The sequence below is a fragment of the Battus philenor genome, unplaced genomic scaffold, assembly GCF_028537555.1.
Source record: "Battus philenor isolate CCGP_79_NKW_IND1 unplaced genomic scaffold, ilBatPhil1.0.hap1 SCAF_8, whole genome shotgun sequence".
Classification (NCBI taxonomy): domain Eukaryota; kingdom Metazoa; phylum Arthropoda; class Insecta; order Lepidoptera; family Papilionidae; genus Battus; species Battus philenor.
In genome coordinates this window covers 14903043-14916466 of record NW_027181748.1, presented here as the reverse complement: position 1 = coordinate 14916466, position 13424 = coordinate 14903043, and the positions used below count along the sequence as shown (strand labels likewise).

Below are 13424 nucleotides of genomic sequence, written 5' to 3'. Positions count from 1 at the left end.
CTGTAAAGCCTTGACACTCATTTCAAATCATTCAGTAAATTATTGTGATCATTTTAGAAGTACTAAAATGCACAAGCCAATAACTTCTAGTTGTATTAATTCTGCAGAAACAGATAGTAACCAATAATTAATTTTATATTAGTTTTTTAGTTTTTAGTTTTTCGTTTCAATATTAATTTATACATTATCAATGAAAAGCTACCAAGTAAATCCATAATGTAACTCATTACTCATACTTGTGTAATCACACGGATCGGCTTTGCGTAGTCCGCGCATTGACCTGTAGATAGTCTTGAAGGGCAATCCGCTTGACCTTCTGTATACCCAGCTTATCTAACCTTAGTGTTATATTGTATCATTTATTTCATAATACAAGTTTCATTGACGTTAGTGATTTAATTTTTTCATTTTATTTTTACACAGACTATTTATACACGTACATGAAAAGCAATAGAAATATGATGGAGAATTATTTGAGACCGAATTTATTAAAAAAAGTTATCGACATCTGAAGACCAGCGGATTGACAATTAAGTAGGAACAGTGGACAGGCTACATGGCTTCTAGATCGAGTGACTTCTGGAGTGGAGACGATATACCAACAAGCACAGCGTACGACGTTCATCCAAAAGGTTAGCAGATGACCTTGTGAAGATTGTCGGAAGATGTTGATACAACACGTTTCGAGCGAGTCCTTTTGGAAATTTTTGAAATGAAGATGGTGATGAACTATTCTCAATTCAATATCCAATAAAATGTGTAGTACTAATAGACGTTTCTTTTTTATGGGAAACAAATATTCATAAAGCCCACACAATTAAGTATATCGAACCGATAGGGTCATAAATGATGAAATCCGCAAAAGAACCAAGGTTGTAGGTCAAAGAATTATAGGCGAGTAAAAAGTGACAGCGGAAGTGACACATTGCTTGTTCAAATGATAGCCATTGGTGCCGAAAGGGTCCCTAGTGGCGATCACGAACCTGATCACATCGACGACATAATAAGGTCGCAGAAATTTGATGCATGCCCGCACCTGGCAGCGCAAAACTGACCATAGGGCCATTGTTTTCAAGGAAGGCCTATGACTTGCAGTGCACGTCTATCGATTAAAAAGAAGAAACTCAAGGTTGAGTTTGTATGCGGTGGAGTTAGTAATTAGAGGTATAATAACGAAATCTATCTGAAACCTACTGATAGAAGACTTAAAAGAGCCAATACCATTGCTTAACTGAACTTCCAAAGCAGTATTAACAAAATTAAGGTTCCGTTTTTAAATATTCCACGTGATTATTGTCAATAGCATACATTAGAGACGATACTTTTTAACATGCCTTGAACTCACTGTGTGGGTGCTGTGTTAATCGTGTTGTAAGAAGAAAGGTTAAGTATGAAACATTCTTTATTTATTACCAAGTGGTCTCTGTAAATGATTCGAAGTGGAAAATAACCCACGAGGTAGTCGGATGTCAGATGCAGGTTCCTTCGACAGATCCCATTGGAAATCTAAAGGAATGCCTATACTTAGAAATGTATGTAAATGTACCTATAAGTAAAATCATGATGTCGATGCAACTGAACTTTAAACTGAATTGTACGTCATTGAATTCACGTCCGCTACATTCTCATTAAGTGAATGGAAATATGAACCATTTCCATTTATCATCTATCCTTATAGAAGAACCAGATTTATAAGTTCCTCATTAACGAACATATAAGGTAAAATCAAATTAATCAAGGTGTATAATTGCATTGTTTGTTATTAAGGAAATGTCGCGCTGGTACAAGTATTCGAAAAATTGCATTCACTTATCCTTGATTTTCTTTTATCAGGTTCGATTATCTGTATAGTATCTGTTTTCATTGTTTTGTTGAGTTCATGATAACTTAAACTATAAAGGTTTGCATTGGATTTACACATTTCTTCTCGTTTCTTAAATATATCATCATTTATTATGGTCCACCTTGTGATGATTGCTTCTAACCAGTGCATCTTTAGACGTATATAATGTCTCATTTGTTATCGACTCAGGGTCATTCTTAGTAATAATAATATAATAATATTTGGGCGTCATGTGAACAGTGCGTAAATTTCCCCTTTCGTGCTCACATCTTGAGCTTCATTGCTGAAGATGATGACCCACCTTGGAATATTTATGGTGCACTATATCGCACCATCTGTGGCGGATTTCAACGACGTGCATTGCTTCGACCTCTCAGGTATGGTTCGGATTTGATATAACCAGACCATGGAGCTGCGATTTTGTGTTCAGTGTCTATGCATCAGTGATCAAGAGTTTTTCTACGTTATAATCACCAGAATTTTAGATTCTATCGTATAGTGCTCATTTCACAGAAAGTAAAATCAAATCGAGATGTCCTATAACAATATCCTTCAACGTAATGAAGGTTCCTGGAGGAACGTATCCTGATCTGAAAGGAAAACACAGGCGAGTTTTCTCAACTTCCTTAACACAATAGTTAAAGCAACTCATTTCCCAGTTTTACTATAATAGCAAAGAAAAAGTCTTCTGTAATAGTATTTTTATACAAGGTATAGTTTGATAAACATTTTTAAATTATCACATTATAATACACAGAGATTATATATTAGTGTATTATATAAACGTGAATAGTTGCTAACAAAAGAGTTACTTATTTGCCGTCTTGTTAAAAGTATAATAAGCAATCTTAATTTTTAGATCTGTACGTATGTTTATATACATATTTCATTTGGAAATGGTTTAAATGAAAGAAGAATTATGTGTTGTAAATATAAATCTAATCTCAATAAGAGTATTTAGAGAAATGCTTTTAATTTATTAATAACATATCTTCATATATGGAGTCAAGTTTAACGGTTTAATACATTCTTTGGTAATGACTTAATGTTTGTCGTGTACTTTTAAATTTTACTTTTTAATCATATGCTGTCGGTAGTCTTGATCATGGGGGTCAGTGCGGCCTTTTTAACATTCTTACAATATTTCTCTTTCATCATGGCATTTTAAGCAACTGTGTCTCTGAAACTCCTTCGTGAAAGAGAATCGCCGAATCACCACTGATATCAGTATTCGAGGTAATTCCCCGAAGATTTTCCACTTAGTTTTTAACAAATTGTGTCCTTTGGATTTTAAATTCTTTATTCTATCGTTTTTAAGACCAAATCATGTGAAATGAATATGTTAATTCTCTGTTACTGCAATCCTAATAAAACCAGGGAGAAGAAAGGAGTTTTAAGACATGACCTTTAGTAGAGAAACAACGATTTAAAAAAAATAATACCTGAATTTGCAGTAGTCACCGTCATAGCTCCAACCAAGGTACTCTCCAGTTCTCAAGTTCTCGTTCTGGAGCCACTCCTCAAGAGGTCTGAAGTAGTCCCTGAGTGCTTCTCCGCTCAGTCGGCCCTCACCAATGCTGTCTTGGAGAATGAGGGTCCAAGGAGCTGATGAACCTCGCTCCATTAAACGCCTGGAAAAAATATTCTCTTTTATATAATTGTAATGGAATAGGCGTTTGTCTTCCATCTCACCTGATGGAAAGTGTAGATGAAGACAAAGGTTGTACACACTCATCCAAAAGAAACCTGTTCACTATACTCTTAAAGACTCCAGGAAAAATAGACCTAGGCAGGTCGTTCCAAATCTCGGCGACTCTCACCAGAAACGAGCTGTTAAACGTAATAGTAAAAGGTATGTCAATTAAGTATGGATGAAACATTTGCCTGCGCCTAGTAGTCCGATAAAGGAATGGAGATGGCTCGAGTACTCTCCAAAGTGCATCCTATAAAAAACCGATAAGCTGGCAACTCGACGACGATGCTCAAGGGTGTGTAGTCTGCTATTTGAGAGCTTTTCGTTGTTAATTAACCTACGGGCTCTTCGGTCAACTGAGTCCAAAGATATTTTATTTTAGAGTAAGTTACTATCAATAAATTTCTTTTAAGGTTAATTAAAATTTTATTCATATGTTTTCTTTTTTTTAATACTTTATATCTCTAAAGATATCTTTGGTATGGATATATCATAATTGTCACGCTTGGCAGGTAGGTCAGCGATTGCAGTGTGGCATTATCGTCGCAGAGGACGTTGCTCATCCTCTGGAAACATGTTTCTGTTCAGTGGAAATCCCATATAATTAATGCACAAAGTGTAAGTTACATATTTTATGTATATTTTTTTTATTATTTCTTGAGGCATTGCTTTTTGGATACGCATCATAAATTAATTGACACCAAATGACCCTTATATTCACTCATTGAAGCTTTGACACCTATAATAAATCAGCCTGTATAATGACATAAATTGCATTAATTTTATAATTAAAAACTTTCTATGTAAATCAATATTGCAAATTGTTTATCGCAAAAATTTTAATGTCACCTTGAAATATATAATCTATGTTAATTTTATTTCGATCATTACCATAGAGTTTAAAATTATAATAAGTGTTTCAAAATTTAAAATTCCATATTTAAAATTGCGTAGCGACGTTTCGTTGGTATTCGAAAATTGAAATTTCGTAATCGGAATGGGGGCCCGATTTTGACCTTTGAAATATGTGATAATGACTTACTTTGGATGATTTTGGTTTACAAATTTAATGCCGCGTTAGAAGGTTAGTGTATGAAGAACTTGACCATGGTTTTATTCAAGGACTTTGTTGAAGCAACAAAGAAGTGGTTCATAAATTAATCATTGAGTTATTGCTTCATAATATTATATTTCATCATCATCATTTGAACTGTCTAATTCAAAGAGAAGAATACCAGAAGAGCTGAATTTAATAGAAACTAAAATCAAATGGAGAGTGGGTATAGTAAGAATGTTCAGGTATTCTGATCAGAGAGAAGTCCAAAACAAATTCAGTCGAGATTTTTCGTGATCTGAACTGCTTGTTTCTTGCCTTGCCCATACTTTCTATTATATTCTTCTTCAGTCAATGAATATGAATACTCACTGCAAGGCATAGGCCTCTAAGATCGTCATGATGATCTGTCTTGCCTTGCCCTCATTCAGACCTTATGCTGGTCAGTCCATCTAGTGGGTGGCCTACCCACACCACATCTACCGGCTCGTGGTCGCCACCGAGAACTCTTCAACCCCAACGGCTATCGATCGCATGAGCGATGTGCCAAGCAAACTGCCACTTCAGAAGAGCAATTGTTCAAGTTATGTCGGTGATCCTGATCCTTCTGCGGATCTTTTAGTTTATGATTCGAGCAAAACGAAACTATCAACACAGCCTTCTCCATTGATCTCTGGGTGACCCTTCCGGGTGAGCCTTAGCCTTTGACTTTTGGTATTAAACACACACCCACACACACACGTATATATATGCATATGTATATGTACATGTACATGTATATGTAAATGTAACGGAAATAATTGTTAAAATATATTCTATAGTTTGTTCATCATAATAATTTCAGATGAATTACATGCACCGTTTGGAAGTGGTTTGCGTCAATTTTCTAATGACTTCGGGCTGATCGTCTGTTCACTATATGGGTGGGCGTTCTATGCTGCTCTTGCTGGTCTATGGCTTTTGCTCCATAACTTTAGTCCCAGTGACCATCAAGTTTCCAGAGTATGGTCAGTGGCGTCCTTTGCATAATATAATCCCACACTGCGATCGCCAACTCGCTAGCCTAAAGTGGCGATTATAGTATATTCTCCCATAGATGTCATGCCTTGCAGTGGGCTGTGATGACGTTAAAAGTGATCATTGTATACAAATTAATAAATTAATATAGATAATAAATAGCGACAGCTTCCATTGCATAAGACAATACTTAGCTGCTACGCTTATGCAAGCTGTATTCGCTTACAAGCGATCATTCTAGAACATGTCCCGTGTGCCACTTTCCCGCTATCGGGCAACCAGTCCACTCAACTGTTATATATCACTTGTACAATCGCCAAACGAGTTACTTGACAACGATTTGTTTTAGTTTACTCTGCATCTAGATATAAAACACACCGTCATACTAACGTAACATCAATTAACGTACCAACTGTTACAAGAATAAAAATAAATAAAACGTACCCAGCCAACTTAGAGTAAGAATATGATGGAAGAAAGGCGAGGAAAGAAAGAAGGTATAAAAGAGAAAAACGAAAGATATTGTGAAGGACAAAAGTAAAGAATGAAAGATATTGTGACGCGTGAAAGAGAGTGATAAATAAAGAAAAGACTGAAAAAAAATTTATTGAACAATAAAGTCCCTGATCCCAAAAAGTTAGGGGTACGAGAGGCCCCTAATAGCGGGGGCCATTAAAAAAAATACCAACTGAAACTACATTTAAAAAAAAAAATTGTTAGCGATTGTTTTTTAAGAGCATACTGCAATAAACCATATTCACTGTTAATTTATTTTCTATTTACATTCATAGTAAAGGGTAGCCTGTTGTAAAATATATATTAAATCACAGCGTTGTTCAGACAGTCATAAATTATTATATTCTATAATACAGGTAATTATAGTAAGCAGTAATTGTAATAGCAAGTTTTTAAATAAAGACCTTTCTTCTTTTTTCTGAAAGAATAAATTTCGTCTGCCCTGTATCACATCTTCTTTTTTCAGTCTAAAGCCCAGCGACTTCTAGTCCAGTTGTCCCACAAAGTGGGATGTCTACTCACGCCGCGTCTATTCGTATTCGTAGCTCGAGAACCATTCGGCACCTACAGACATTGGTTGCACGAGTGACGTGCTTCCCACTGCCACTTCAAAAGAGCGATTCTTCCAGTTACGTCGGTGATCTTGGTTCTTTCATTTTCGAATCGATCTTGTAGCATAATACCGAGCAAAGACCTCTAAGTTTCTCTTTGAGTGACATTGAGCTAAGAAAACAACAAAGTGCACCGCCAGCCCGCTGATATATGCGTATGCGGCAAACAATGCGAATCACACAACCGCCACCGCCAAACTACTCACCACGTGTTTCACCCCTCCACGCACTTATCAGCGGGCTGGCGGGCCGTGCACTTTGTTGCACGACTACCACTGCATGTGCGGAAGTGGCTAAATATTGGTCCTTTTCTTACTTAGGGTGGACTTCCGCAAGGTAACGCCTGATTCCATTACATATGACATTGAGCTCTTATGTAGTCCATCGTAAACAACCACGTTTCTGATCCGTATGTCATCACTGGCAGCACACTGGTCAAGGACCTTAGTTTTTAGACGTTACGGTATTTTGAACGAGAAGATGTTTCGTAACTTCCCTCCTATTATATGATCTATGTCAAAAATAATTTTCTTTATATGTTTAAATCTATTGAATAATATTATTTAATAGGTAATGGTTCTTTTAATTGTTAAGTTCCGCAACTATTGTTAATAGATTAATGCTCATTATTCTTCTTTTCAGCTGATGGATGCCCACTGCGAGGTATAAGCTTTTCAAAGATCATCATGATAACTGGTCTTGCGCTGCCTACATCCAGCTACTTCTAGCGAACTTAACTAAGTAGCCGGTCTACCTAGTGGGGATGTCCAACTCGTGGTCGCTACTTGAGAACCTTCCGGTCTCAAAGGCTTTCGGTTGGACGAGCGAAGTACCCCGTCAACTGTCACTTTAAAAATTTCACCTAATTTTTATTTTTGTTACAAATAAAATAAATGTATAAAACCGCTATTAATAATAGCATTTTAAATAGCTAATAACGTTATTTTTAAATTGTAGCTAAAAGAAAGCTATTTCTCTACGTTCCTGTATTACATAACGAAACATTTAGATCGATCCACTACCGCGTCAGTCTGGTTCGAAACGACCGAGACATCTTAATAATAGTCATGTGGACCATCTTCCAACAGAAACACGACTTAAGTAAGCTTTTTAAATAAAATACATTACGAATAGTTTTCGATCTATACAGGATCCTTGATTATAGAGCTAAAATCTTTTATGGGGTGAATATTCATTCAGTATATAGCTATACAGCCATATATATATAGCAGTAATATATAGCTATACAGCTATAAATAGCAGTAATATATAGTTATATAGCTATATATAGCAGTAATAAATAGCTATACAGCTATATATTACAGAAAAAGCAAAAAGCGATTTCAAAATTCCATTGCTACATTTTAAAACGAATTATCATTTACTATTTATCCCGTTGTATATACCGAGAATATCGATAATATATATTGTATTCTCGGTATTTACTGGCCTGAGAAAGTCTTCAACGTAGACCTCTGGAAACGCTGCGGTCAATCGACCAGCAGATCAAACGCCGCAAGTGGAACTGGATAGGTCACACGCTCCGAAGGGACCCTGATCACATACCGAGGCAAGCCCTCTAATGGAATCGTCAAGGATAGCGAAGACGTGGCCGCCCAAAGCAAACCTGGCGGCTGACGATCACTGCAGAAGTGAAGGCAGTTGGAATGACGTGGAGCGAAGACCAGATGGCAACGTACTGGACGCCCTTTCTTGGGGAAATAGGAATAGATAATGATCTCTCCGTTGTAGTTGCCCAAAAAAATAACATCCCAAAATCACTTTATATAGAGTGATTGTTAATAGGTGTAAAAGTTTTTTTTTACATGGATTCTGTTTTAGTTCTAAAGTTAAGGGTGTTCGAAACGTGTCCAGATTTGAATATAACCTCAGAAAAATTACATCACATTTTGAAGTGATCGATTTCACTGATATTTTTAAACAGGGCAATTTAATGACAAGCAATCGGAGGTACTACTTCAAGTTGTAGACGAGTAATACATGTATTTGGGACAAACCGTCAAGCTTGATAAGTTCAACTTCGAGAAAATGACCATACGCGGAAACAGGCTTGGATGGGCAATGATTGAAAAGGTCTTTGACCAACGTGTGTTGTCGGTGATGAAGGCTATGTTCGGAGTTTAGCTGCTAGATCAAATCAATGTTCAGAAGATCCGCATAAATTTAACATACGTTTGATTATATGACGTATTTATGTCGTTGCACAGAGGAAAACATTCGCACTTCACCTTGCTTCCCATAGCCATCGCGCAACTTGTAAAACTCATCTATAAGTTAAAACACAAGTTTAGCTTAACGTATGCTTTGGAAAGAACCTCTCCATTTCCCAATTTAAGTACAGTGCAAAAATATATTTAAGTTGAATTAAGATTCAACGTGGATCAGAAATAAGGAGATCCGTAGAAGAACCAGAATCATCGACGTAGCTCAAAGAATTGCTCGTTTTAAGTGGCAGTGAAGAAACGTCGCTCCACCACGAGCTGGTTGAAGTTTCGTGGTATACAAGATTGTTTTCCAGGAATCAAACACCTGAGATCTGTGATTGCAAGTCTTTATCCTTACAGCTGGTTTACCACTCCACAATTAATTTCTTTCAATTTCAATTTATTTTATTCATTTCCAAATTCTATTGTCTCTTTTGTCTGTTATATACAGAAGTGTTGGATATTTTCTCATTTTCTAAATACGTATCCCTTCTCTATTGTCATCGCGTCAATGGAAGATTGCGATAACAAAGAAAGATTGGAAGCTCATTTTTCCAGGTCAATCTTATGACCTAGATAAAACGTGAAGGTGGCAGGGAGTCTTTTGAAAATGAACCGGCAAAGGGAGTTATTATCGAACACTGCGAGGTTTATTTTTGGGTAACAAATCTTTATTTTTAAACAATTTTTTTTATAAATAATGTTGATTTTTTTGCATGTTTCTGCTGTAATGTCGATTTCTTTATGAAGTTTTCTTCACAGATGCTCTATTTATATTTAAAACTAGGTGTACTCGTTCACGCGTTGTTTTGTTATACTTTTAATTGTAAATTTGAACAAAAAGGCCGTTTTGATATCATTAACATGAACTGATAAAAATAAAACATTTTTTTAAAACTTCGGGACGTAATAATTTACGAAATTTTCGTGGCGAATTGAAGTATAGTTTTTAATTTTATCGAGTATAGATGAACAGATACACATTCATTTACATATATATATATGTATATATATATATAGTTAAAAAGTCGGTTAATTTTTCAAGTAGTTAGATCGTTATGGATTGGTAACCTATGCGTTACTTCGAAAAAATATCGTAGTCAAGAAATCAAAATTAAAAGCATAACAAGCTTAAAAGTGAAATGGGTTCCTGCTCATAGTGGAATACCAAGTGACGAAGAGGCAGATAAATTGCCTTATATGAATATACCGAATGTATTGAAATTAATATGTTACTTGATTATACGGACATTTTTAAATTCAAAATTTGGTACAAGATATTACATCTAGTCTATTATTAAGCTGTTCTTACTGATTTTAGAGCCGATAGACATTTAGTAAAATTTATTGGTCTATTTAGTGCTGAGATTTGGTCACATCTCATTAAACTAATTTTATTATTTGACGAATGAATCGAATTTTTCTAAATATAGTTTGTGTTTGGCGGAGAGGAAAGTGCTTTATGTATTAAGAATAGAAGTAAGATAGAATTACACTGAATAACAACCCAAAAATATCTTGTTTGATGATTACATTTTCTAAAGCAGTTTTTCATGCTAATTACAAATCTGAAAACCGTTTTTCTCTATCACGTCAGGTTTTTAACACATAAGACTGAAGCATGGCGTCTATTTATTGCTTCCTCCAAGGCAAGTTTGAAGGCTGTATTATTACACAATGGAAACATGTATGCATCAGTACCAGTTGGTTTTACTCATCTAAAAGAGACGTACGAAACCATGTCGCTACTTCTTTAAAAGTGATCACTATTCTCATGGGAATGCAGACAGGGTACACCAAGTACTGCTGTTTTATCTGCGAGTGGGACAGCAGACATAGGAAGCACCACTATATAAATAAGAATTGGCCCGTTAGTTATAAAATGGAGCCAGGTAGTAAAAACGTCCTGCGTGTGCCATTGGTTGAGCGTGAAAAAGTTATTATGCCTCCACTTCATATAAAGCTGGGGCTCATGAAAAACTTCGTGAAGGCACTAGACAAAAACTCAGATGCTTTTCGGTACCTATGCAACAAGTTTCCAGAGTTGAGTTATGCGAAAGTGAAAGAAGGTGTATTCATAGGTCCACAAATAAGGAAGATCATAGCAGACAGTCACTTCCAAGATTTACTCAGCAGAACTGAAAAAAAAAAGCATGGTTGGCATTTAAGTCTGTTGTAGCCAATTTCCTTGGAAATAATAAATCTCCTGACTATGTAAATATTGTGCAGAAGTGCATTAGTGCGTACAAGTTAATGGGTTGTAACATGTCCCTCAAGATTCATCTCCTCGACTCACATCTCGACTTCTTTCCAGAAAACCTAGGTTCTGTTAGTGATGAACATGGTGAACGTTTCCATCAGGACATCTCGGTGATGGAGTCACGCTATCAAGGCCGATGGAGTGCAGCAATGTTGTCCGACTATTGCTGGATGCTTCAGCGCAACATGCCAAATTATCAGCACAAACGCAAGTCTACAGCCAAGAAATTCAAACCAAACTAACTTTTAATATAAGGAACTTTTCTTTATACCTATGTATTTTACAAGTGTATTATATCTTAAACTATTTGTATTTATGTTAAGTAGTACTCTATTCAGCGATATATGCTCTACTGTAACTAGCCTGCGAGTTGTTTGCTTTGATACAATATTAAACATATATAAATGGTCAATGCCAAATATCTCAACTACGGTGGGTGATAGAGACAAACGGTTTCTATATTTGTAATCAGCATGTCTTACTTGTCTTAAAACAAGTGTTGGTTTCCAAGATATTTTCCGAAACCTTTTTTTTGTTGATCAGTGTTATTGTCGAGGCAATTGAAATTTAGTCCGTATGTTGACACTGCGCAATGTATTTTGTCGGAAGCCAAGAGATTAACGTCTTCCCTCCGCTTCGATTGTTGAGTGTTTAAATATCGAACATTTATAATGATCACAATGGAGTTGACATGTTTAAAGAAGGATAAATTCACAAAATAATTAAAAAAAAACATCTAATAATCTAACGGGCTGTATTATCATACGAGTCGATTTCATTCAGAAACAGTAGAGGGATAAATAAAGGGTAGTTAACGTGTACATAAAAACATACATACATATATACGTATGATTATGTTTTATTTTCATTCCAATGCAAGTGATGTAATAACGAAGTTATGAAAGATCGAATTAATGCCGAAGTCACAGTCGTTAACTGTTTGATATCTTTCACGATCGATCTAGAATCTTTCTTCCGAAACGTGATTCTGCGTTGCGCACATTTGGACGCTAATCAAGCTTGCAAGGATAATTGCATAAATCACGGAATTTTCCAATATATCATACACTGCAATGGTCAGCAACGCGCGCCATGGTATCTCTCATTAAGCCGCGCGTTCGACCATAACGCGGTCGAGTTAGCTATGTAATGCGCATTAGTTTCATGCGTGCGTAATTGATGCCCCTTTCATTAATTGTAAGTGTTACAGTTAATTTCTTTTGTCTATTTCGTAGAAGGTTTACTAATAAGTATTTTATTTTAACATCAAACCTTACATTAGGACACTTATATATATATATATATATATATATATATATATATATATATATAGATATATATAGATATATATATATATATATATATATATATGTGTAAGGTTCAGTTTCGGTTACTTGCCTATTTTATGTTAAGAGGTACAATCATATATATGTTGTGTATATATGTTTGTACCTCTTAATATAAAATACGTAAGTTAAACAAGGTTCCTCAACTTTCATTTACGTTCACAAATACGGGGTCTGGGAACTAAAATCCTAAATTGATACACACACATAAAGTCTGTTGCGACATGTAGTTGTTAAAAAAATGAATTCGATAAACAATTATTTAAATTTGTCTCAATATCTGAATTTTCTTATAATTCCTATTCTTAATAATAATATAAATTATTGTTCTGTAATTAAAATGATTAATAAATCGAAATAGTAAAACGTACATTATTTAACTGTCCGTCTAATGCCTTCTCAGTACTGTATAAACACGTCACAAAGTAGTAAATTATAACCAATACTTTACGCTACTCACTTTACAACTTCTGTTCAATTAACCACGCAGAACGCTAAATCATATAATAACTGCAAATCCTCTATATTCATATTATTCGCATTCTTCTCTGATTGTTTTCAATAATTATCGATTTTGTTTATTATCTGTATCATATAATTTACTTTAATCACAGATGTAATACAGTTTATGTGCCAATAAAGTTCAAATCATTCTATGGGTATTTTGTCTAATAAACATATTGATTTTTGCGCAAACGTTCCATATTTAAAAAATTTCAACCGATGTACTGACTCATCACGATATCTCAAACATCAAAAGGCTTACAAATCTAAAATTTAGAAATAATATTTATTAGGAAGATTAATATTCAGCTAAGAAACGAATTTTATGAAATACTATCTTCAATTGGAATTGAGA

The 13424-nt window shown here is 35.1% G+C and overlaps 1 protein-coding gene across 1 annotated transcript in view; it reads right to left on the bottom strand.

The window, feature by feature from the left end:
- The window catches only part of LOC137931855 (angiotensin-converting enzyme-like protein Ace3), a 35774-nt gene that overhangs the window by 1714 nt on the left and 20636 nt on the right, over positions 1–13424 (bottom strand). The window contains exon 3 of the mRNA XM_068775365.1: positions 3286–3474. Coding sequence (XP_068631466.1) covers positions 3286–3474 — 189 coding nt within the window. The remainder of the gene's footprint in view (positions 1–3285; positions 3475–13424) is intronic.